The 27761-nt window shown below is 34.4% G+C and overlaps 1 protein-coding gene across 10 annotated transcripts in view; it reads right to left on the reverse strand.

Annotated features, from left to right (window-relative positions):
* Window positions 1-27761, reverse strand: part of SLIT2 (slit guidance ligand 2) — a 245029-nt gene that overhangs the window by 45410 nt on the left and 171858 nt on the right. For 8 of the 10 annotated variants that reach the window (XM_048942472.1, XM_048942465.1, XM_048942467.1 and 5 more), the window contains exons 10-21: window positions 22287-22358; window positions 21561-21632; window positions 20977-21048; window positions 19009-19152; window positions 18718-18881; window positions 17965-17988; window positions 14327-14477; window positions 8290-8364; window positions 5206-5349; window positions 3099-3242; window positions 2263-2429; window positions 1278-1410 (exon numbers count right to left, since the gene is read on the reverse strand). In XM_048942472.1, coding sequence (XP_048798429.1) covers window positions 1278-1410; window positions 2263-2429; window positions 3099-3242; window positions 5206-5349; window positions 8290-8364; window positions 14327-14477; window positions 17965-17988; window positions 18718-18881; window positions 19009-19152; window positions 20977-21048; window positions 21561-21632; window positions 22287-22358 — 1362 coding nt within the window. The remainder of the gene's footprint in view (window positions 1-1277; window positions 1411-2262; window positions 2430-3098; window positions 3243-5205; window positions 5350-8289; window positions 8365-14326; window positions 14478-17964; window positions 17989-18717; window positions 18882-19008; window positions 19153-20976; window positions 21049-21560; window positions 21633-22286; window positions 22359-27761) is intronic. The other 2 variants (XM_048942468.1, XM_048942466.1) reach the window with 1 other exon arrangement.

Here is a 27761-nt window from a genome sequence, read left to right on the forward strand (position 1 = left end):
CAGCAAAGAAAGTTTTGAATGAATACATAATGTTCTCATTTTATAAGAAGCCTTGTGTATAAATACTGTTTTCTACGGCAACCGGAGCTTAAGATGCAAACACTATTATATCAGATACTATGAAGATTATGAAGTAAAAGTAGTTAACACAGCATTCTTTTTTTAATTCTTAAATGCTTTCTTAAGATGTTTACATTATCATCTCCATTTCACATACACCTACTGGTAAAAACTAAGTATGACTTATGCAAGTGATGTTAAGTGTGGACTTGAACTATCACAAAAGAGAATGACAGAATCATAGAATGGTTTGGGTTGGAAATGACCTTTAAGTGACCCTTAAATGACCCTCATCTAGTTCCAAACTCCCTGCTATAGGCAGGGACATCTCCCTCTAGACCAGGTTACTCAAAGCATCATCCAGCCTGGCCTTGTACACTTCCAGGGAGGGGGCATCCACAACCTCACTGGGCAACCTGTTCCAGTGTCTCCCCACTCTCACAGTAAACACTAAACAAGACCTGACATTTCAGAGGTAGTGCTTTAATGTAGAAATAGCAAGGACTGACATTGGTTCTTAATATGAGCAAATTCATTTGTCATGCCTGTAATTAGGATCATCTTTCCTAGTTTCTTCCTGTGTCTCTCATGATATATCATACGAGAAAAATCACAAGCCTGTTCTTATGCAGTATGTTATGGACTGAAGACAGTAATAAATTACCCTTCACTAGAAAAATTAGATTTATTGCCTTCCTCTTTCTGGGCATCCACAACATCCTTGGGCAACCTGTTCCAGTGCGTCACCAGCCTCCAACTGAAAAAGTTCCTCCTAATATCTAACCTAAATTGGCTCTTTTTTTGCTTCTGAATATAACTGAACTTCATTCCTTCCTATTTAGAGTAGTGTTCACAGATTAATCAGATTCACTTTTGCCTACAATTTAATCCATTGTAATATAATGGCACACACAATGTTTAATTGTAGGAGTTACAAATTCCAAGAGTGATTATAACTCTCTCTCTATAAATTTTTAAAGCTTTGCAGCAACAGAGGATTCTTAGAGTGTTTTGAGATATAGCCAGCATTGCTAATTCAAACATAACTTCAGCGTTCTCAAGATTCTTTGAAAGACTTTATATCTACAAAGCAGTATATCAATAAATTTCAACTGATTTCTGTAAGCAAATTCTTCAATGCTCCCCTTATTGTTGAACCTGACACCATATATATGACATTGATTTTTATGAAAGAGAAAAAAACATGCACCACTTACAGTTCAGTTACATCTTTTGGGATGCCTTTAGGCAAAGCTTTTAGGCCTTTGTTGCTGCAGCGAACAACTGTGTCTAGACAAGTGCATTCTGCAGGACAGCGGGACAGCGGAGAGCAGCTATTGTCATCATTTCCTGGTCATTAAAAACATACAGACGCTAAGATTGCTATGCAAATAATATTTGAGGATTAGCTACAGTGTCCTACATGTAATTCCCATAAGTAAAAAATGAGATTTCTGCATTGTGATATCTCTATGAATGGACAATGTTCTCATTTCATTGTTCCAAGAATTTATGTTTCAAGTAACACTTATACAATGATGTTTTACTAGATTACTAGATAAAAATGCTATTGTTTGGAAAAAAAAAAAAACCCAAAACATTAAAGAAAGAATGCAACTAAAAATGAAGTATAATAAAGCAATATACGTTTGCTAATTTTCAAAATAAGCAAATAATTTAAAATAAATGGAGTCCCTTTAAAGGAAAGTTACAGTTTTGGAAACTAACAAACTAATAATTCAATACGTGGAAGTGCATGTGAGAGAGATGCAAAATATCCATTATTTATATAAGCGTTGAGGGGAATTCTGAAATTCTGGAAGTTACAAACTAAGCAAAAAATCACGATAACTCATCAAGCAGTCTGAAGGAGTGATTGATTTGAGCATTAACATTCGAAAATATTCTCATTTGAACTACAGCATTTAATTTACTTTGTGTTATCTCTTAATTGTAATTACATTACAGAACACAAGTGAAAAAACTTTTGAAAGTATGTATATTATAGCCATATGCTTGCTAATTTTCTAAAAGTGGGTGAAAGGTTTATAAACTGACAAAGTAAATGAGTAGGAAACTCATGAAGTGATTTAACGAATACTATTTCTCAATTTAAAGAACATTACTTTGTGCCCCATGGAATTCATGAAATTATTCATATGAAAGCTGAAGTTGTAAAATTCAAAATATAAACTTTCTTACCATCATCACATGTAAAATCCTGAATTGCCACATCCTGGATAGGAATCTCTTTGAGGAAGTAAGGTTTCTGACAGCGAGGGTTTCCCGTCACAATGCGTTTCTTTCTCAGCCAATCTCCAAGCCACGCAAGATGGCAGTTGCAGTTGAAGGGATTGGCCAAGAGGTTTCTAGAACCACATGAAAGTTCACCTCTCATGACAGAACTTTTTTTCATTCTAAGTACTCTATCTTCAAAAAGCTAAGCCTAAATACAGGTCTTCAAACAACAGTATGTACAAACCATAGTTAAAAGCTGTAATTTAGGCTCCACATAGTGAATTCTAATAGAGCTCATTTAGAAATAATTTAAAACCGTCAAAGACTTACCTAGTTGTCAAGCCACACTGTACTGATTATACAATAATTTCATATAAAGATGAAGGCTGATTACTTTACATTATTAGCTTTAACCTGACAACAGCTATTCCATTAATTTGTCATCTCAAGATTTCCATCTTTTATTTGCTCCAGAGAATAAGTTTCCTATCTGAAGTGACAGCTAAGTTGATTACATGCCAGTTATAAAAATGAAATTACTTATAGAAGTCTTTCACATCTCTTAACTTCAGCAAAAGCATATCGACAATTCCATTATTTATAAACATGCCACCCTTAATATGCACAAATTAGTCACTCAGTGCAAAGTGTCACTTTTTATGTAAAATGAGGTTTAAGTAAGCTCCTGAATGATGCTACCCACAGAAAGCATTTCTTCAGTAAACTGACTGGCAACTTCTCACCCAATTTCCTCTTCCCTCATATGCACTGCATTTAAAAAGGACACAGATATGACTCACAGTGTAGAGAGGGAATGCAGGGTATCAAAGGAGCCGGGTGCCACGGTAGTGATCTGGTTGTCATACAGCGAGAGCAGGCGGACAGAGCTCAGGCCTGTGAAGCTGTCGTTCCCCACACAGCTCACACGGTTGCTCCTCAGCATCCTGAGGAAATAAAGGTCAGCATTTTCCAGCGTATGGCTAGTCAAAGCACTCAGTGATGTTTGGTGTTAGCACTGATTTCCAACTGAATTTCAAGTAGCATGGATCACCTAACATTTCCTCTGTGCACTCTACCAAAGAGATTAAAATTAAAAAAATGTACCTGCAAATGTTTAAACTAAACTAGGTATAAACATGAAGCGGTGGCCTCAGTGAGGAGAGGTCAGGGATTGCTCCATGCCAATCAGCCTGTTGCAGCCAAAAAACAAACCACAAGGAGGAGGCTGTAGTGCTTCTGAACTGATCAGATGAGTTGAGAGAGCCTGCAAGTTTAAAATAAGGCAAAAGTGGGGGGTAAAACGAAGCAACTCCTGCCATAGCAGGAGGAGGAAGGAGATGGTAAATTGAGAAGACCACCCTGGAGTAGGAGTAGGGACAGTGCTGAGCAGCAGCCCAGGCATGGGCTGAAGCCAAAGGAGCAGCTCCTGGAGTATGGCCTGGAGCCAAAGTGGTGTGAGAGCAGGGGTGAGAGCTGAACTGCTGCCCAAGCGAAGGCCAAGAGACGTGACTTGAAGATACTGCTACCATTAGAGGAACCACAGTGACCCATGCACTGCCTGGCATGTGCACCTGAGTGCACACCTGGCACCTGAGTGTAGCATGTGTGGAGAGAAGTGGAGAACAAAAACTTGTTTTCCAATGCAAGAGGCTATTTCCCTAATCATTTGGCTTTTTTTCTTTCAGTAACAGAATCAGTAATCAACAATAAATAAAACTGACTGAAATCCTCCAAATCAGAGGATTTGATGGACACACAGCAGTCCATACTTCAAGCTTCCAAGCCTAAGTGAGTACAGAACTGCTATTTATATTGAGCAGAAGTCTGTACCAGGCTGGCCTCCTGAGATCCCTTCCACATTAAATTTTAATAGGATAAAAGATAGAAAGCACTTCTACTACATTCTCAAATCTTTCAAATGAAAGAAATCAAGCTACCCAGACTCTTCCTCAGCATGACTCCAGGACTTAGTAAAAATTACAGAAATAAAGCATGAAACACCTATTTTAAAATCTCTAATATATCTGTTAGAAAACACAGGAGCTTTGAAGTTTGCTGCTTTCCTACTTGCCCTTCAACAAATAAAGAATTTTCTTTTACACTGTGGTCTAGCTGCTTCTAACAAATTCATCAGCTTTAAATGAAAAGTTGTATATTATAGGTCTGATATATTAAAAATTAAAAATGCTCAATATCTTCAGACAGCTGAAGCCCTAGAGACCATTTATGTTGGCTCTGGGCTGCTGATCAAAAGGATTGATGCTGAAGAATGCCAATAAGCTGGAGATTGTATGAACATCTTTTTTTTTTTGAGTGGAAAGAGCTAAACTACCTTCATGGAAAGATTGAAATAAGTTCAAGCTATAGTACTTTCAATCCTCCATTCGCTGTTGAAATACCATTAAAATTACTTAGGAGAAAATCATTTCCCATGTTTCAATATCCCCCGGAATCATTTTTTCCTCTAGCAAAATTGAGTTGGATTGAATCAGATTCCATTAGGTGAAATGTCTAATTCCAATGCAAAATTCTGTTGCTTTTAAGCAGATGATTATTCCCATTTCTGTTCCCATTTCTGTTTCCGCAGTTGGATGTTTACTATTCTCAACTGCTTCATCATTTAAGAGGGAACATAATTTCTGTAGTCTAATAATCACAATGAAGAACTTCAGCTATATTATATCAATAATTAAAAAATTCATATTCTTTATTAGAACCTTTCTGTGAAATAGGAAAAAGACTTAATATATGCTTGAGTAATCCATAGCTAATCCAAAATCAAAGTTTTAAAGACAAATTAAAAGAATTTAAATAAATAAATAAATAAATAAAGTGCTTTCTATTAAAATAATTACTTTAAAAAAATAGGAAAAGAAGAAATAAGAGCCCTCAAATAATCATACTTACAGTGTTTTAAGACTTTCCAGTCCTTTGAACATTTTGTCTCGAACAGTTTCCAAACGATTGCTAGTGAGTAATAGTTCATTGACACCAGAAGCTCCATCAAATGCACCTTCTTCAATATCTGTAATCTTGTTATTGCTCAGGTTTCTATTACACATTAGCAGAAACAAGAGAAAAACATATTTTTCTTTTATTAAATACCCCAAATGAACTATTAAATATTAAAGACTAAGTAGATCTCAAGATATTAAGTCTCTGTATAAAAGCAATCAACATACTGCTCAACTTTGAACTGGAAAAAAACAAAAGTTAACGGCCTGCTGACTATATGAATAAAGATTTTCACAGCAGTTTTTGGAAATTGTTTGCAATTGCCCAGCACATGCTGCTGCCACACAAAAATTTCCTTCTCTTTTCCCCAATCTTGTGAAAGAATATACATCTTCTGTCTCTTGTCCTTCTAGCATTATTACATGAATTAATGAAGTGGTACTGTACGAGAATTCGCACAACTACTCTGATTTCTTTATTTCATCTCAACAGACACAGATGTAAGAAAATAGTATAAACAGCAACATATGTAAATGAAATGTGTGAACGAAAACAGTAAATGATATGTTAATCATTTTGACATTCGTAGAAAATAAGGTTTTATAAACAAGATAGATAGTTCAGTTATCTGCAATTCACATGCAAAGTGGATCAAAATGTAAGAAAATATCTTAAGATATTGCCAAAATATTTTAGTGTTTGTGGCTTTTAGTTCAAATATGGAAATTACATCCCAAATGGAGAGTGTCTGTTCTATATATACAATAAACGTGCATAATAATAAACATTTTAAAAAGATTTTTCATTCTATTCTTGTCTTGTTTTTAAAGTAAGTCTATTTATACTTACACTTGCATCTTGTTCAGAACAGTTATTTACCTACACACTAGACAGTGTCACAATTCACTGAGGATTTTTACAGAGCTCTTAAATGTGCTGAGAAATTCTGAAATACAATGAAACTAAAAAGTTTTTACTTAACAGAATGAGCGATGTTGAAAAGAGAACCAAACATTATTTGATGCACCTTCTACAAGAGCATTATTTTAATTTATCATGAGAAACACATTATTAGTTACAGTAAAAATTCATACGCTTGCCAGCATGAACTGGTGCCATCACCTAAGACATAGAAAAAAGGATGTGTGGCTTTGTTTGAATGCTGACTACTCATCTCTAGTCTAGCTGTAATTTCTCATACACCTTGCCTGTGATGAAGGATATAATCATCACTTTCACTTAGTTTCAAGGTGAAGCTGTTCAGTCTCCTGTAAGTTGCTGCACAAAGCTGGAAGCAAGAAATTAATTATTTTTCATATCAATCGACTTAGAGATGTCAGGCCCTTAGTTTCCTAAAATCTTCCTTGTTTGTGGCATAACATAGTCATTACTCCATCTACCACACATTTTAAGGGATATTTCAAAGGTTATTTTAAGGATTAACGCTGCATGGCTAATCAATGATATGTCTGCTTTATTACTTATGAACCATCAAATCAATTAAACATTTAGGTCTCAATTCTTCAATGTCATTTGTGCAGAATGTCCTCTGCACCTATTCGAACTTGCAGAAGAAACATGAACTTCAAGCAAATGCAGAATTCACTCTTACTGGTGTCTCTCTAACACCTCACTGCTTTGCAATCGTGCTTAGGCATACTCTGAATTGAATATTTTAACAATCGTTAGCTGTATTAAAAAATTATGGGATATTAATAAAATGTTAACTTTTCTGTAACATTTTTTTCAATTTTTTCCTCCTCAGTTATACAGATTTCAAAGCTTTTAAGGGGTTCAGCAGACAGCTGCACTGATCAATATTCAACTTACTTTTTCTTTTGTCTTGAACACTTCCTCCTGAACTAAATAGCAGCAAATGAGATTTAGGTAGCATGAGATGTTGACTAATCTAGCTTTATAGCCTGAAAAGATCTGATTACTGACAGTCCATTCCCTAGTTTCCATTTTTCTTAAATATGAAGAATTGATGTGCGTGTATTTGAATGCTACTTTAAGTATTTTACAGCTGTGAAAAGTGCTAATCTGTGATCGTTGAGGAATGAAAAAACTGGATATCTACTCTGTAGCCCCACTTTACTGCTGTGTCAGTCATTCCTGTATTCTTTCTCTTAAGTACCTCAGCCCAGATCCAAATTAGCATGGAATACTCAAGTGGATAGGTCAAAGGAAAAAAAATAATTAAGCCAGCTTATATCTGGGCAAGGCTAATAAGAAGTTTATACAATACTATTGCTCACCTTGAGTTTTTAGTCACTGGTAGCACAAACCAAATTTTTACAAGTGGTAATAACTTGGTGACTGCATTTAATAAAGCAGTGCATCATTTTCATTAATTTTGACTTGCATTTTTCTCCACTTAGTATTTATGCCTGAATTAAATCCTGGAAATATTGAGCAGAGAACCACTAAGTAACTAAATGATCTGCTCTTGAATGCCTGCCACATGCCTGAAGTGAAAGAAAAGCTTTTCAAAGGTTTATTAACATCTACAATTGGTAAGATTACAAGCAACTCTTAGAATGTCAACTGTGAAAATGAACTATCAAAACCTTCTCTCTTTTTTTTTTTCTCTCAGTCATTTAATTTTGATATTCCCCTCATCTAATGATAGTTTAATGAAGCACAGAATCAAAGGCATGTCTTGAATGTGCTGAAAGAGGCAAAACTGCCTGGTTAGGGAGTAGTAGTGCAGGAAGTTACAAAAGGCTACTGGAACCATTTTTGAGCAGCTTATACTCAAGTTCCCTGCTGTGGCTGCATAACAGACCAGCTGGCGGGACCATGCAGCAGAGCTGCTGGAGCTGTGCACCAGGAGAGGCTGTTACTGGGTTGCTTAGTCCCAAAGAGATGGACTGCTAGCTTTGATCTACTTCAATGACTGATACGAACCCATTCTTGATTTTTTCATTAGAATATATTGAAACTTTAATAGACATAAACTATCAAAGGTGGAGAAAGACAACACTAAAACTAATGTGATATCGAAACAGACAAGATCATTGAAGTGGTACTTACATTTTTCGCAGCTGAGGAAGCTTCTTAAAGATCCCAGTAGCTTCCAGAACTGAAAATTCATTATTATTGAGTCGCCTGCAAGAAATGACATCAATTTCAGAAAAAAAATATTCAAGCATTGTTAAAGACCATTCCACACTAAGGGAGCTTTTTGGAATGGTCGAACTGAATAACTTGTTTAATACTGGTACCTGAAGAACAATTCAACATATACTGACTTTTCCAATTCTGAAAATTCCCGTGAATGAACATTCTCATTAGTTAAAATTAGGCGTACATCAGAAATACAGAATCAAAAACAGATTATAAAGTAGCATACAGCTAACACTGCAGAAAAATATAAGAAGATGTTTTAAATTTTCTTTCAAGAGAAGAAAAACACAAATGTAGCTAGGGAAGACTTCCATGGCAACTTATAAATAAAAATCTTCAAGAAGTACATATAAACGACTGAAGATTAGTTTACTGTTCTTTAAGGGATATCAGGTGGAGTTTGCCAGACATCTGGAGGTGCTCACAAAACACTATTTACAAGAATGAAATAATTACTTTATTCTCAATGCTTTTATGAAATAGAGACTGAAACAATGTGTAGGCATTCAGAAGAATTTAAAAACATTTCTTTGGCCATGGTTCATCTTCAGACCACTAAACATAACACACAAATTGTGCAAGAGAGTATTAATTGTTGCTTTGTAATGCTACGAAAGTGTAGTAAGTAGCAGATACTAGCCTGAAAAGTCACATGGATTTTTATCTTTCCTGTCCAGGTATCAAGACTAATCTAGCACAGTGTACATTTAGCAGCTGCTAGGTTAGGGGACATCTATTTAAAAAAATGTGTGCCCTGACCCAGTGTCTCTTATTTCATCTACTGAACAGAAAATGGAAATTATAAGTCTTAGACGCTGTATATGTTTTAATGGAATAATCTTGTTAAGGAAGCACATCCAGCTGTTATTTAAAAATCTTAAACAGAAAGAAAATGAATGAAGAGATGAAAAATCACTGTCAAATGGAATTCAGAATAATTCCAAAATGAGAATGCTTTTCTAAATTACGTTATTGCAAGAAAAGACAAAAAAACAAACAAACAAACAAAAAAAACCCTTCAAAATTAATACAATACTGCCTCTTCATCCTTCCTGCTCACACTCAACGATAGTCAGAAGGGAAATTAAGACTGTAAATCTGAAGGCATGGCAGTACAATTGTTGGACATTTATATACTGTACTGAGCAGAAAGGACTTCTATTTAAAAAAAAAGTTACCACCTCTAAAATTTAGCTGAAAGAATTAATGTGATTTAACAGTTTCATCATCATTGTAAATAGTCTTTTTTCCCCCGTGTTTCAACAGTGGAAATACCAAACACTCAATAAAAGTTGGCTTTTTCACATATTTTAAGTGCTATATCATCTAGTAGAATTATTTGTTTGTGAAGACATCTATTAATTCTAAGGAACCTTTGCAAAAAATTCTAATTCCACTAAAAATGAAATTTCTATCTACATGTAGCAAACCTTTACATATTAAAAATAATTTAGTATGTTTGTCCCCTAACTTTCCTTCACACAAATGCTTTCAATACTTTCAGTTTTCCCTCATATGTCATCTTGTTGATTATTTTTCTCCTCAAACAGGCGATCCACACTCATCTTGGAAACTGAAATTCATAATGCAGCATTCCAGCTAGTATTTTGTTATTGTTATATACTGGAAACCAATTATTTCATATAACTTACCACACACCTGTACATACATCCCAAAATGAAATTTGAAGCAGTGCCCAGTAGGACTCATTCATCTTTACTGTACGTAACACCACTATAGCCTTTTCTCTTCAGATACTATCTACATAGTTCTCAAACTTCTATTTGTATTGTAACTAGTTCTTCTTACTGTAATTTATTTCTTTTATTCTATTTTAAATAATCCTAGAGTGCTTTTGATGTTACAGAGCAAATTTCTATGAAGATTCTAAGTGTTTAAGAAGTTTCTCTATAGCTTACTATGATGGAAAAGAAACACAGGTTGAACAGTATTGTCACTTGTTAAGCTATAACACAAATCATATCTTCTCTCTGACTTTATGGGTATGATGACACTACAAAACATGCATTATCACTGAGGATAGATCCACAAAAAAGGGACATCAAGAGTTATGAACTACAGTTTTATGGTCAGAAGAATGACCAGATGGCATTTCAGTAGCTGGAGATTGCTGGCTTTGGATCTAGAATAATTAAATACCTGTGCAAGAAGTTTTTGTTCTACTATTAGGTAAGTGATACCACATACACAGAAATAAAACTTATTACAGATGTTTAGAAAATTACCTTATGCAATGCCATCTCCCTTTGGAGCCCAGTGCACTTAGATAATAATGATAGTTCTTACCTGCTGCTTCATGAAAAGATCTTAGAAACACTTGATTCTGGTTTATTTATAGAGAATCACTAAAATGTCATTCTCAAAACATAAAAAGCAAACAAAAAGCATTTGATGATGATGTCTAAACGTTTAGTTTTCAGTTTTATTTAATGTGTTCTCTTGTTTTGTTAATGCATTTTCTGGTACAAGAGCTGAGTCCTTTTGGAAGACTATAGACTGCAGTGATATTCCGTAGTGCTTTATGTTTCAAAGCTTATCTTGTTAGGATTTGATACATTATCATACATTGTACAGACATTAAAAAAATGGAACATAACTGTACTAAAGTTCATTTTGTTTAGACTTTCTCCTGGAAACTCTGGCTTGAATCAAATGTTTCATGAGTTTTCTTGTATATTGGTATGATACTTAAAAAATATCCGATGTTCAGGATTCTTTTACAGACTAGTATTCTATCTCAAATACTTCAGTAGCACATTTAGATAGGCCTTTAACTGGTTTTCTGAAAGATTACAAGCAAACAACTAACTAGAAACAGATTGCACTTGGCTCATTTAAGCATTTTTTCACCTTTTATAATTAAATATCTGTCTTGAACTTAATTATTATTTTTAGATCTGTATATATACATGTATATATATATACAAACAATAAACTACTCTGAAGATAGAGTTTTTTGTTGCTACATTTTTTTTGCTGTTGTAATCTGTACAAACAATACTCAAGCCATCTCAGATAAGCAAGTAAGCAGGTAGTAGAACCCGTGATTAGAAAAAATGCCTTCAAAGTCCTTTACAGAACACTTTACTGTCATCCCTGCAGTTTGTTGAGCTGAAACACTGAAGTTACCAGTTGATATTAGTAGAGAAAGAAGAAATTATTTTCAGGATGTAATTTTAAAAACAGATTTAAAAGAAACATTACATATTTTCTTGAACTCTAGATGAGCAATATTTATCACTAGATCTTTCATTTCGTTAGCTCTAGAATGATGGAGATAAAAGTAGTTCAGCATCTTTAGTCCATTAAATTTCATGTTGCACATTATGATACTGTGAATGAAGATGCATTTTTCTGTCAGACTAAAGAAATAATTATTTTGTTCCTTATACCATCTACACAGAGAGAACCCATGATAAAAGTTCTCTTAGAGGTTACAGTTTTCCTGTTACTTTCACAGCCTTCTGGGCTAAGGGACACAAAGAAGTCTGGACTTCAGAGATCTCCAGATGAATTATTTGAGAAAAATAAATATTTAACAGAGAAATCTAAAGAAATCTCAACATTTCTTCACTTTTGATCTTTGTTTCCAAGCTCCAAATGTCTCAGCTGTAAGGAATACCCCAGAGAGAATAATCTAGCCTTTTTCTTCACTGTTAGAAAAGCATTAATGTCGTTTAGCTCTAAATACCTTTAACACATATTTGGTGGTTAAAACAAAGAAAGGCTAACTAGCTGTTCTTTTCATACGTGTCACTAAGTGAGCAGGAAATCACAGTGACCCTAGACTAGACTGAAGTCCCAAGCAGAGCAATCTTTGTTCCAATGCATCAAAAACAAGAGATGACAGGAGGAAAGAAGGAAAAGCTGTAAGCATCAGCGAGGCAAATAACAGAAGCTATGGCAGTTGCATTTTTAGAAGTGAAATGCAGAAATACTTTTACCACGCCTATAAAATATTTTAAGGTTGTTAAAAATACTCTTACATCACAAGAGTTGAAGCATATTCTTTGCAGTTTATCAAGAAGAAAGTTGAGTAGTGACTGTTAAAGTTTAAGAACGGTAAGTATTGGATAAAGAATGGAAAGAAAAGAGCTCTTTATCAGCAAAAAATATTAAAAGAAGAGATGATGAAAATTGAAGAGAGACAGATTCTATCTGAAAGTAATGTTCTAATTTTAAAAGATTTTAACAGAGATTAATGGGAATGATTAACTTCTGTAACATTCTTAGGGAGATGGTTCATTTTTAATCCACCGATACCTTCAAATGAGATTGAACGCTTTTTTTAAAAGAAGTGCAGTAACCAAAAATGAATTATCTTTTAGTGAAACAGATTTTTTTTTTGTTGACTGCAAATTGAGAGCTTGGGATACACAGCAGATGAGGCTTGATAATTTCATTGTTTCTTCTGAATTTAATATGTATAAATTATAATTATAGAAAGAATACACTTTAGAGCTCATATGTCACATGTAAAAAAATGAGTAGGAAAATCAATGATTAAAATACTAAATGAAGAGTATAACTTCTTCAGAGGAGAGAGAATTAAACATGAATTCTGTTGAGAATCAGGACAATGCATTCTTGTCGTTTCAGCAACTCCAATTCTCATCTTGGCACGGTAACTATAATTTTTACACCAATTACTACGTGTACTCTTCTTATAGTCTAATCTGCCACCCATTATTCTTCGGTGGAAGTATTGTTATCTCAAAATATTATGACATAACATCCTATGACATTCTTTTGGGCTTTACGGTACAAACAACAGCTTAAATGTGGCCAAAAACTGAACTTTGATTTTATGACATATGTTACTTTTTACTTTCAGTTTGCTATCACACTGGTAACAACCAGAATTGCCACTTAGATTTGTAATTATAACATCACTGAGTTGAATTCTTTCTCCTAGTTCATACAAAATCACTATCTCTATTTATACAATACCTGAAATTCTTTTTTCCCATTCAGACATTCAATATTCCTAACTGCAGTCTCATTATTCAATGCTGTACTATTGCTTTGCTCCTAGTCAAAGACTGTCTTTTAAGATATCTACCACATTTTTGCTCATCTCACCCCTGTGGCTGATCACATCACTTACATCTCCATATCTCTGTTCCCACTTTACTATGTTAAATCAAAGTCTGTCTTTTGCACCTTATTGCTCTGCTTTGCTCTTTATACTGTCTCCCAAGAAAAACAGCTATTTCCTCCCTTCTTGGCTCTCCCAGTGGTGGTCACTTTCACTTCATGCTTTTCTGCTGGTTCTTCAAGCATCTCTGCATTTTCTTCTACAGTGTTTTACGCATGGGAAAAACTTGTAAAGCTGTCTTAATTTTATCTTTCAATCCCCTCTTGAATACTACTTCAGCTGTAATGTCTACAGATCCTTCCCATATGGCACTTATTAAGCAAGTAATAATCTGTGACATCTTTTCTGCTCATGCCACATCATTACATTATTATCTCATCTTAATCCAACTCTATCTTGTCTACTTTATCTTCCTCTGGTCTCCTGCCTGACACATAATGTGAGCTTTGCATAACAACAGTCAGCTCTGTTTTATTTAACACTTAGGTAGTGCTTTTAAGACAGATCTTTAGATACTGGATGTACTACTTGATCCTGTACTCAAAATCAAAGACAAAATAAATCCCACTGTCTTTCCAAAAAATCCACATGGGTTGTTCACATACTGGAGAACTGTAGTGTAGAATATTTGCCTTTTTTATTCTTTTTATCATGTTTAAGGCTTAATGGTACCAAAATAAGGCACAAATAGTTTTTATTAACATACAGTGCATCACAGAGTTTACATGTAATTTTTGCTATTCAAAAATAGTAGCTGTGGTTTTGTATTTGAAAATTTTAGGTTGCTTTTTCATAAGCAAATAATGCTTTGTGGATTCAACTTACAACTCTGCTGTGTACTGTGGGATGTGATCAGGAATTTTGTTGAGTTTCTGATTGGAGCAGTCCACTGTGGTCCCTTCACAGCGACATTTCTCAGGGCAAGCCAAATCTGCAAAGCAGTCTCCACTTAATTTGGATCTGTAATCTTCAGTGCCTGTGAAAGAGTCAAGTCAAAATACAGATACTGAGTCAATAAAGAATAAGATTTGTTTCTTGTGAGAAGGTTGAAAAGATATCTGCAATGCAGGTAACAGGTGGGCAACTTGGGAAATGTATGATAAATTTTGTGATACTTAACAGACACAGGGGCTTCAAGAGAGGGTTAAATATAAGGGCTTAGATATGCTGGAAAAAGAAACTGTGACCAACTTCACATAACAGGATAACATTAACTTGAGCTTTTCACAGCTGTACTTTCTGCTGATTGTGTTGTCAGCCAATCTAGCATTGTTTATAGCTAATCACACAAATGCCACTGATTCTTTTAGAATTTATTTTATTTCTCTGTAGCAAGAATAAATAGATCCTGAATGCCACCATTTCTCTTTCTTGAGCTACAGATTTGTATTGTTGACAGGACTTCATTAACTTCTGTGATTTTTTGTTTTTTTGCAGTCCCAACCCTCCATATCATCTTGAACACGTGAGATTGAAAGCCCTATCTTCAGCTTTAATTTTAAGAAAATGTGTGATCCTGACTTAAGCCTCAGCAGCATGCCATGCTGTAGAAAGCTGCGTGACGTTCCATGGTGCTTGACAGAACCATGTTTTACTCATACCTCACAACCACATGGTTAGATCAAGCACAACAGAAAATCTCGCTACATTATCAAAACTGCATCCATTAGGCCAAGGGTAACAGCGAGGGAAAAGAGGAAGGAGCAGGTATAAGTTACAGAAGCATTTGAAGTTTAATACTTGCTTACATGACATGGCATTCTTTTTACTGAATGTCCAGTGCCACAGTAACAGTATTACTGTCACAGATTAAATAATTCACAAAAAAAAAAAAAAAAAAAAAAAAAAAAGAACCATATAGAAAGTTTCCTCCACCATTTCCCAGAGTCAGTCAAAGAAAACGTCCTAAACATATCAGGAGAAAACATCCAGTAAGAAACTGAGGGTTGGTGACAAAGAAAACAAAAAGAAGCTGAAAGGACCTGTGGGTTCTTCTTGGACAAAGGTGAAAAGACTGAGACTAGTAGAAGGTGCGTCAGGGCTGGGAGGTACATTGTGATTTAGCTCAGACACTGAACTTTACTTACAGCCAAAATGGTGAACTCCTGCAAAAGTAAAGATAGCCAAGAAGGAAAGAAAGACAGAGTAATCCCAATTAAGACAAAAACATGAACTAAGTTTATATGTTTCCAACTCAAATTTAATTTGATTAGAGGATGTTGCTAAGGAGTACCACCTTCAGCAGAGAGAAAGAATAATTCATTTTAAGTGGCATTAAAAAAATGAAGAAAGATTGAGGTTAATTAGAAATTTCATATAGAAATACAGTATCTCCCATGCACTGTTCTTCATTATTTTAAATGTGTTCATTAGAAACTGTTATGCTCCTTTGAACACATATACATGCTATGCCACTTAAAATACTTAATAAACCAAAGAAACATGGGAGAAACAGATACCTCATGAGAGGAAAAAAATCAGTCGTCATTTATTATTCCATCTGGCATTTGCAAATGTCTAAGTAACACATGATTTAGCTGCTTGGAATATTTCTATGAGCAAGTAGACAAACTATTTCTTTTCAAATTCCTGATTTAATACTTATTCAGCCTTTAGTTTTCCAGATTAATATATTCAAATTCAATTAAGAATTCTTAGCACCTGCAGAATAAGATCTCCCAATGACATTTTAAAACAAATATAGAAATGATATTTGACTTTTAAAGAAATTTAAAGATTTTTACAGTATTTAAAGAAGCATAAATCAGTATTTTGAGCACTTTTTAATACTTGTTAGCAAAGTTACACATTTTTTCCTCCTGTTTCCAGAATAAATCACTGTTAGTAGTTCAAAGTAAAAAAAACTAAAATGTTCAGGGACAAGATCTTCAACAATTAGAAGAATTTCATGCAGCATCTCCCTGATAACCTGATGGAAAGAGAAAGTACACAAGCTGTATTTCAAGAAGTACATCTGTAGCACTTTTTGACTGATTTTGTTCTTTCTCTTCTTTTTTGCAGGAAAAGCATTTTTAAAGGGTACATAAACAAACCTAAGCTGCATGTGTGGCCATAGTATAAACAAGCTGTGAAGACATTTGCTGGCAAGAAAACACTTCTAACTCAGAGACAAAAGTTGTGCTGGCAAAGTTGAGTAGAAGTCATTCTGTGGCAGGAATACAGCTGTTCTACTCATTAAGAAATGAAGTGGTAACTACAGGTTTGAGAAACTGAATCCCCCTCTGTTTTATGCTGCTTTAAAACACATTTTTGTGGCTGCCAATGCTGACAAATGACTCCTTATTTTGTATTTAAGTTTTCTTTTCTTAATATTGTAACCAACATTTAGCATGAGGGCATGAAGAACTCACATGGTTGCTGCAAGTTTAAGTAACACATCACATAGCATTAGGAGAAAAGCTAGCATGCCAGCTTAAAAGATAAAGACCAATCAATAAATCAGTATTTCAGACACTGCAGAATGACAATACATCTGTAATACTTGAAAGAACAAGTGCACTGGTGTCATAATCAATTATTGTGGGTATTTTTCTGGATATTATGCTATGGCAGAAAACCCTGCTTGCATATAACTTACTGTAATTCATCAATAGATTCATTATTTTTTGTTTATTTTGCCAAACTATTATTTGTCACCTGTTAGGAAAATAATGCAAGTGCATCATTGCTTTTTTCTATTAAGAAATCAGTGCACACACCTGACAAACAAGGTAAAATAAATATAGAAACATATTTCAAAGAGCTACGGCCATCATAAGTGAGTCTTCCCAGAAAATATCCTAGACTCACTGTAGCTGAAAGCAGTGTGTAAATTACTGTTTCAACCCAACTCGAAAGTCATGTTTTCTTTAAGGGAAAGCATTTCTGATTCATTGTATGCGTGTGACCACAGAATGCCTTTAATGAATGTCAGCTTTCTTTTCCAAGCATTCCACTGTGATTTGGCAAACACGAGGAGGGTGAGCAAGCAGTAGCTGAAGACAGTGTAAAGCATGAAAGCAAGGCAAGAAAACATTCGTTTGTAAAGTCTGTTTTAAGTTGTACAGCTCTTTGACAGAAGTAGGTTTTCCTGTGTTTAAAAGCAGCTCAGAAGCTACATTTTAAAAACAGCAGTAGCAGAAAAGGAAAGGTAGATGGCAAACAAAGGCATCAATTGAAATATCAGCTAGCAGGTGCAGCCTTCTACATAATTTAAGTAAAGGTATTTTGGTAGGTTGTGTGCAAATTTGTGAGACAAAAACGTAAATGGAGCTGCATGCTAAGCTCTTATCCAGAAAACAGAGCTACTAGTAATCTACAAAGAAAACTATGTCTAGCTACAGGAATTCACTATTGTTAATAGACATGCATCAATTTCCTAAAAGCTATAACAAACTTTGCTTTTTGGGGGGAAAGGGGAGAGTATTTGCAGTTAGTCAATCTTACTGCAGAGCCAAACCTACCTGGAATGAAATACTGTTCTTTAGCTAAATAAAGAGAAAAAAAAAAATAGAAGATGCACCTGAATGTCAGCAAGCAAAGAATGAGTTTTATTAGAGTAAGTATGGACTAAAGTTAACTTAGTGAAAAAATGTGTATTCACAACAAGAAGTGATAAACAACACAGTGTGGATAGTCATAAATGTAAATCCAAAACATGGATAACAAGCAGTTCTCATCTGCTATTTGCACTTGAGACTGAATAAATTGTAGAATGTGAAATGCACCTGGAACAGCTGGATACCATATGACAAAAGTTAAGGATTTAGAGAAATGTAAGTAGGAAATGGAATAAGATTAGAAAAAGAAAACAGTAAATTTCAGTCTGAGGTAAGCTCCCTGTATTAAGGGAATATGTTGTATTTCCATATTTAGCTAGAAATTTTTAGATCTTTCATATACTCCAGAGCCTTGTGGAAATTCTACAAAATGATTTATGTCAGTGATACTTGTAGCAAATAACTTCAGCGTTTCATTCTGAAGTATTATATATTGCATTTCTTTTGTTAGATTTAATGCTACTCAGAAAGAGTGCCAAGCATGTTAACTGTAGTAATGTTCCAATCGTCTATGACTTCCATGACTTCAGCTGAAGAACTAGAAAGCATTCTGCAACATTTAAGAATTCTGTAGAGAGCCAGCTGCCTTCATTAGAACTTCTATAACCACTGTTTTTGCCAATAAAAGAAAAACAGCAGCTGAACTAAGAAAATTACCTGAGCAGCGGAATTTCTTGCTTTTGATCTGGCCGATCCTTTTGTTTGCCAGACGGCGGGGGCTGGTGCAGCGGGCACCACTGGTCTCAATGGGGTTTGTATGAAGATAATCCGCCAGCCACTTCAGATGGCAGTCACAGATAAATGGGTTCTGAGCCAAATGCCTTTCATGGAGAAAAAAAGATAATTTCACACATTATTTCCCTTTAGTCTCAGCAGTTTCTGATATTTTTAGTGCACTGTAGAATAAGAAGTCATACTAAAGATAACCATAAATAAAAGCATACGTACAAGGTCTGAATTGCACGTAGAGGTGAAAAGGTGCCTTTTGCAATAGTCTGAAGCTTGTTGTCATACAAAGATAGAAGATTCAAGTTGTGCAGATCTTGGAAAGCATCAACTCGCAGGCAATTGATCTTGTTGGCATTTAATAATCTGTTTAATGGAAAACAATCATAAAATCAAAAGAATTTGTTCAGTGTTACCGCAACTTCAATGTTTTTCACATGTAAAACTTTGTATTCATTTTAAAATCACAACAATGTATGAACAAATACTAATTGACAGTTATATAAGGCAAGCTATATAGATAGTTATATATATTCAGCAAAGTGGAAAAACCTTACTTAGGTGCTCTGAAACTATTTCAAAATATCTGCACCCTTGTGTGAGTTTATTCAGCTAAAATCACATTCCCTGTGTGTGCTGGTAGAACTTATGCATGTGGCAATTTTCTGTGCAAAGAAACAAGCTTAAAAAATCAAGTATCTACAAGGAAAACTAGTTCCTTTTGCCAAATAAACAAACAAACAAAAAGAAACTGAACACTGTGTTCATTAGCTGGAAGAGATGTGCAGTGGCACATTTAATTATATGTTACTAATCAGCATGCTGCCGCATTAACAGAGTTGTAGTAAAAACTGGTTGGCATGGAACATGTCCAAATCTGTCTGGAACCTTCTTCCTCTCCTTCTACAAAGGGAACCTTTTCTTCCCTGTATTCCCCTGACTTCTAAAGCTAAAATAAACAAGCCAATCTAAACCAACTCCCTCATGCTTTCAAAACTAAAATGATTTTGTCATTCAACTAGTTGCATTTTTCTAAAGAAATATATGCATTTTTTCTCCTATTGATGGAATGGTGGATTTGAAAACCAATGCTTTGATAAACAATTTTACCACACAAGTAGAAATGTACTTAGATTGAAAAGTATTGTCTACGCAGAATATATCAAATTATGGACGTTTTCTTAATAGACAATTAACATAATTTTAGAATTTTCTCTTTTTTTCTTTGAAAATCTGAAATAAGTTTTCTTAAATAAATTCTCTTCAAAGGATATCAAAATCCCATTACAATACTAGTTAGTGACTAAAATCAAAATGTAGAACCCTAGATGGTGCTAGAACTTGAATTTCCTTTGCCATGTTCAATGAGTTTTTAATAATAGACATTTCGTCAATCACTAACTATGCAACTGAGACAGTAAATGGTTTCAGTTTAGTGGGAAGAAGCCACTTCGACAAGCAGTGATTCTGGGACAGTATTTTCCAAAAGCACTACCACTGTTTCATGGCCTATTTCACAATTCTCTCTCATACACTACAACTACTGCACAGTCTTTTCTGCTGGATCTTGACAATATTTGATAAACATATCACCATGACATTCCTCTGTACTCCTAATATTAAAACCAAATAGAAATGGTTTATAAGATTACACATGGGAGTTTCTGAACTGTTAAAAGAAACAGCAGCTGGAGTTCATGGAGTCAAAGAATTGCACATTAAAAAATCTCAGAAAATAATAAAAAACATCAGTGGAAGTCTGCAATTCTGTTATTACATGAGTATAACTACAAATGATACTGTAGAGTGTACCCACTACACACTACCTCTAAATAAAAGTACCAAAATGGTTCTACTATGTTTCCTATGCAACTTCATACGCACTACTGAGTACTTCCAGCTCAGCACAGTATAGTATATTATGGATTTTATCACCATAAATTCCATAAGATAACAGTTTCATTTTACTCACTTTAGGCTGAGACATTAAGTGAGATATGATCACATTTGTGGATGAATGGCAAGCTGACCTACAACAGTCTTGACACCTCTGGCTTTAAGATAATTTGTTTTTATTAAAGTCTGATCTTACGTAGAGGATCTTCTGCCAGTTTTTCTCTAGGCATATATCTCATCAATTTTTCCCTTCTGGGTAACCCCAACATAGAGTAAATACTAAAAAATACTCACAGCAATTGCAGAGAAAACAGTCCTTCAAATAGGCCTTTTGGAAGTTCTGTAATTTTATTGCCATAGAGGACACTGTATCAGGAAATAAAAAAGCAAACAAAGCTGATATCATGGAAGTCATATACTATGTGATTCTGAATGTAAAAGTAAAATAATTTTTCAACTTTCCTGAAGGAAACTTAACAGCAGTGACTTGATACTTGCTCGTCTGAGGTGGCATGATCATGTGTTTTCCCAACAGGTGCGTCACCCAAGAAACTTTCAAAAGAACCAGCATGGCACTGTGCATAGACTTGCCAAGGAAACTCTGTGAGTGAATTGCTCTTTTTAAGACCAACTAACTGGGGAATAAAAGAAATCTTTCAATGCCTATAACTGTTTACCATGAGAATATTTATAAGAAAACCTACATTTCATAATGTCCAGCTGTGATGCAATATTCTATTATAGCTCTAACATTCTGAAATTACCTTTATAGCTTTCAGCGTTGATTGAATCTATACTAAATTTCGCAAAAAATTCAGAATAACTTTACTATAGGAATATGAGAAATTAGCTTACATGTTTACATGTCAGATACCTACAGTGAATTGAGAGAACGTAAGCCCTGGAAAGCATCTGGAGCTGCTTCAGAGATCTGGTTATTGCTCAGGTCACTGTAATAAATGGAAGTTGATACAGTTAATCCAAGCCATTTTCAAAAAAGCAAAGACTAAAATAATTAGAATTAGGAGTGGAATGAGAGAAATTAGAATACTTGTGTGAGAGACTGCCAAAGAATTTGAAAATAAAACCACTGAAACAAAATGAATGGCTAAAAATAGATCTTTTAAGTGGTTAAAAAAATGAAGACTAATAGAATTATTTTTCCTAAAATACAGTAAGTACCTTTTGTACAGAATTATATATGGTCCTGTAGCCAGATCAGACAGAACCTCAAGGATATTCCAAAATGAGAGTGGCATATCCTCATGGGTTTTTTTTTCTTATGTTCGCTGTACTAACATGTTGCTTTTTTGCAAAACCATAATAAATAATTTCAATAACTTTAACACTTTGTAAAAACAATTACTATTAGTCTGACAAAGAGATTATGTGGTCTTTGTAACCAGACTGCCATATCTGTTAATCTTCCAGCAGTCAAACTTCCTTATATACTCACACACTGATGGAAGGTCTTCTGTATGACACTGAACTGCTTTTTATTTACATATTTATATATACACATATATACAAGTGCAAATATATATACTGTGTATATATATGTGTGTGTATACATGTAATTTAAATCTAAAATACTGGGTACTTACATTCTTCGAAGTTTTTTATAGGGTGAGAAAGCTCCAGGAGGTATGACTTTGATTGAATTTTGTTCTAGCCGTCTGCAAAACAATATCATGAGCATAAAATAAAAAAACCAAGCCAAAAACAACTTAAAGCTATAACAAACTAGAAAAGACTGACTTCAACAAAAAAAAGTAGTCTGGTTTGGCTTTCCTTTCTAGTTCAATTTTTAACTCGACATACAAGGTCATTTAATTTCAGTATTCGTTAAAAAAAAGGTAATCAGTTTTTGTCTGGTCTTTCATCCTACAGAGTGTAATGTTATGATTTAAAGACCAACCTTCTTCTTGTACATAAAGAAAATTTATTTCCAATGCACATAAGATATTTGTAAAATTTAAGCTGGAAGTGTCATTAAAATATTCAAATTTGAGTTAGTGTTAATTTTCTCCAAATTTATTATTTATATACAGCAATTATATAGAAAGTTTATTTAGAAAATTCTAAAGATTTCTGTCAGTTAATCGTTCAAACGTAAACCTTAATAAAGTAGAGAAGAATGTTCCTACAGAACAAATAACATATGCTGCTGCCTGCAATAAGGCAAATGCCATATTTTTAAACATAGACATGTGATTTTTTTAGATACAGAATATAAAACATTTTGTTTAAGTTGTAATATTAGAATTACACGGCTATACTTCTAATTTCTTTATACAACTTTTCATATCTAAAATTGTAGTTTATGTTACTGAATATATTTGCTTTAAATGATTGAAACTGAGTCAAACTTGCCATACTACAAATATGGCTGATGGAAGCTGTGTTCCAAAAATTTTTGAACATATAGAGCTTTGCCCATACAAAATCTGCAGACCCATGATTCATTTACCAACAAGTCAAAATAGGTTCAGCAATAAAGACATTTAAAATAGAATTTACATCTCCACATGACACTCTATTTAATGCTTATGGCTGCACAAATGAATTATATTGTGTAGAGCTGAAAGAATGAAACTATGTATTCTAGAAAGTACAATGTTATATAAACATATATTATGCCTCTCTAATAAAATTAACATTTCTCTCTTTTACACAGATATCAACTACACACATGTAAGGATGGCACCAAAAATCTATTTCACAGAATGACTCATAATGTGTAGAATTTAGTGCGCTATTTGAAAATATTCAGAAATCAATGTAGAATTTAAGGACAAAATTCCTTTTTTAATCTGACTGCAGGAACATTACCCTATTCTACCCCCCCCCCTCCCCTTTTATCCTAGTTTATTAACACTCCTCCTTCTCACTTTTGCTCCAATATATATAGAGATGTGTGAGGTTTTATTCAGATGGAGATATTCATACATGTAATACTCAAAATTTCTTAAATTTGTCCATGCTTTTCCTTAGCAGCATTTGTTCTCGACTGGCATATAAAGAAGCCAAGAAAAAGGAAAGCCTCAAAAAAAAGAAAAAAAAACAAAAAACTTTCCTGACACACAGAAAATCTCACTTCATCAGCACTGTTTAAGACAGAGGTCATTATTTTATAAAGTCCTTAAGTAGGAAAATGTTGCCACCTTGTTACAGTTTTCAGGTACATTTTAAACACTACAGGGAATCCCACAGTATGAGACTGTTAACTTTTTCCATAAACAGGATATTCTTTCACACGCTTTCCTCGCCTTGGCTGAGCCTTTTGGATCTATGAAGCACATTTTGCATCAGACCAGCAGTACTGACGAGGCTGGAAGGGGACAAGGTCACTCTTTCCCAGTACCCTTGAGTAGATGTAGAAAGCAAACATCTGAATAAGTAAAAATTGCTTGAGTTAAAGGTCAATTCAAACTCAGCCAAAGCCAAGTGTTTTCTATTCTTATGCTTCATTTTTTTGGCTGAGTTTCCTCAGAAAACAGAGCTTATGCATGCCTTTCATCTAGACCATTTTCTGCTCACAAGGCTAGGTCAAAGAGAGGTAAAAGCTTCAGATAATAAATGTATAAATCCTTCCTTAAATTAGTAGTGGGAGGGAGCTGAGAAACCAAAGTAACCCAGCCATGAAGGGAAGGGCAGCTATCCATCCATTCCTCTTACACACACTATTTGGCAGCCACTGACTGCACAAAAGCTGGGGCATGAACAGCAGACGTTTGTCAGGTGTGCAGCCTGGAAAAGCTGCCAAAGAATCACAGCACAGGGAAATGTGTAGGGTAGGCAACCTATACATTGGGTGATGGAAAGGAGACGGTAAAAAGGGAGAGAAATTGGTCATATTACAGAGGATGACTGGAAGTGGTGGTGAGAGAGACAATGGAGAAAAGAATGTCCTTGTATAGGAGAATCATACTGCAATAGCAGTCTTCCCATACCAGTCTGTCTGGTATGGGAACATACACAGGCTTCCTGTAAATGCTGTTTATTAGCTCATGATGAAGAGACTTATGAGCTACTGCTGGAGGACTCCTGTCCACTTGCACCTATCCTTAAACATAAAATGCTTTTATTTAACTAGACATGATATGGCATGAAACTGATGAAACTAGAAAGATAAAGTCCAGTGTTACAAAAAGTATTTTCCAATTTACTCTTTTAATTTACCAATACATTCGTTCTATAAACTTACAGGATACATGAAAGCCATTTGTTATGACAAGATGGAATAGCAGACTACAGCTGTCCAATTGGTCCACAAATTATATGTGTCCCAAACCGGTCCTACTACAGTACACTTCTGCAAGCCAACTTTCTAGTAGTTCTAATTAAGAGAACTACCAATTCACTGGTGTATATGTAAAATGAACTTCATGTCAACCTTACCTAAGATTTCCCTTTAGTGTAAAAGCTACAGTCTAACAGACAGATTGCATAGTACTAGGATAGATTTACAAGCTCTTCTGGATAAAGGATTTGTTATAGTAGGATCATCTAAGTATGTCTTTTATTAACTCATGCCAAAGTGTATGCAATAAAAGACATCACATTTTAGAAAATGAGATTAGTATAAGAAAGAAAAAATAGGATTATCTAAATACAGAAGAATCTTTTATACCCTGCTTTGTCTGTAAAGAGAGTAAATCAAATTCACATTTTCAAGCTTTGTTATCCTCTAATCTGCTTTATCTTTGTAGAATCAGCTGAATTTCACAGAGTGCAAATTTGCATCCACCATTCCAGAGGAAAATCTAATTAGCTATATTCTAGGGTCACAAAGCAGAGATAAAATAATATCAAAAGGAGATTTGCATTCTACTGATAAAACTCATAGTAATTAAAAACTCCCCTTAATTCCTCATATTAAATCAAAAATTTTAATTCTGGAATATAATGGGATGTAGTTATATATTACCGAAAAAAATAGCTATTAAGTGCTCACAAATGACATGGTCAGAAGTACCGTTATTAGAGAAGAACAAAAAGCTAATATCTGTATTCTTCCATGGAACTTGTATTAAATTTTGTGCATAATATCTCCTTTCAAAGTCATTCCTGAAGTCATTCTTTTTTTTCTTTTTTTTTTTTTTTTTTAATAAATGATCATCTATGTATCACAAACAGTACCTTGGTGGTTTCTTTTTCAAAGGCCACAGTCAATTTTAGTAGCATATTAAAGAAGATAAGATAATGGAGGAAGACAGTTAAGTACATGCTTCATCAAAGCGTGCACTGCCTCATGTATAAAAAGTACTCTACTCTGCCCATAGCCACACAAAATGCTAATTAATGCTCTTAGTATTAAGTCTCTTGCTCCTTTTATTGCTTCACTTCAAAGAAATCCTACATCAATACGTGTTTTAGTGTCTTTTAACACTGCCAAACTAGCTGAAACCATTGAAACCTTTGTTGAAGGCTATTCCCTAACCTCCCTTATTTACAAAAAGTACTGTGAATGTTTCTTTTTCTAAGTCTTTCCCATGGCTCATTCCTGCAGGTACTGTAATATACAACCACCTACTATTCTAAGAAGCAAAGGTGCTTCTGCAGTTCAAACCCAGTCAAATCAAATCAAATCAGGTCCCCAGCAAGTAGACAGATCCTTTCCACCTGGTCCCCAGAGCCTTATGACATGTAAATCCTTTGACGGTTTCCAAGAGGATGCTGTCCTCTGCTAGGAGCCCATATCACACCATTATTGATAACTACTTCTGCACTTAGGGAGACAGACAACATGCTTATTTATACGGACACTTTCAAACCATCTCATTTTCCCTCTGGAAGAAGTCATTTCTATGAAAGACTTCTGCTCTTGGAAAGAGGATGGGCTGGGAATGAAGAATACCCAGTTCCCTTCAAAATTATTTGCATTTTATATTATACACATGGGGTACAATATATTAAGCCTGCTCAGTAGGGAAAGGCACAATAATTATGCTGCACAGAGATACGCTGCATCCAAATACATTAAGCAGTGCTGACAATGGGTTATCAATAAATGTTAAAAAAAAGTATTCAATAATAATGAAATAACTTACTTTAGTAAACATGAATTTGAATATGGAGCAGGAGATTAACCATATATTTTACTATGAAATAATAAGGACATAAACTCTTGATTAAGTAAATTTGTTCCAGTTAGTAGTTACAGCTTTCAGTGATCTCAACTCTTAATTGCAACACCTTAATTTCAGCATCTACAAAAAGCTTGCAAGAAACTTGTCAAGAAAGTCCAAAACAATTTTTACTACAGAGAAGGAAGTATAAACTGTGCAATGAGTCTGATGTATTGCACAGATGCTGATTATACATGGTAATAAAATTGACAGCTCTTCTTTGCATTTTCCCCATCTGCTTTTAAAGTAAATGGCAAAAACAGCTGTCAGAAAACAGAAAATTTCAGTGATGTGATTCAGTGCAGCTTCTGAATCTGAAGAGCTGCAGTAAACAGCCAGCACATCTCTCACCATATTTAACATCTGCCAGATTTGTGATGACCTTTTTTGTTTGTTTGTTTTGTTTGTTTTTCAAATAAGGAAGAAGTATTGGTCTCCCTTTTCTATAAGAATCTTGAGACTATTAGACAAAGTACTTCTTCCCCCCATCTTTCTCAACAACTGCACCTTCAGAGTGCTTATATCCAGTAAATGCCTCTTCTAACTATAGCAGCAAAAGAATTCTGTTGAAATCTGTGATATCATCCATATCTAGCAAAATAAAAGATGTATTTGGAATGACTATATTAAGTGCATTTCAGAATTTCAGTCTCTAATTCTGTGAATTAATAAATCTCGTTGATGTTTTCTTAAATATTTGCATATAAAAAATTACTGTCAATGTTGTCCTAAAGCTTGCCAAAATGCTAACATCCAGACTAATTGTTCTATCAAATATTCCCTCAGGGAATTGACTGTAAATGACAGATGTCTCTGTAGTCTGCGTTAAAACAAAAAAGTAACAATGATTGCTATACTAAAGCTATTAAATAATTCTTCACATTTAAAAGCAAGTCCCAAACCTTCATTTGCTAACTTTTTCATCACAGAAAAGGCAACTCATGGTCT

This window comes from Lagopus muta, chromosome 4 (assembly GCF_023343835.1).
Source record: "Lagopus muta isolate bLagMut1 chromosome 4, bLagMut1 primary, whole genome shotgun sequence".
Taxonomy (NCBI): Eukaryota; Metazoa; Chordata; class Aves; order Galliformes; family Phasianidae; genus Lagopus; species Lagopus muta.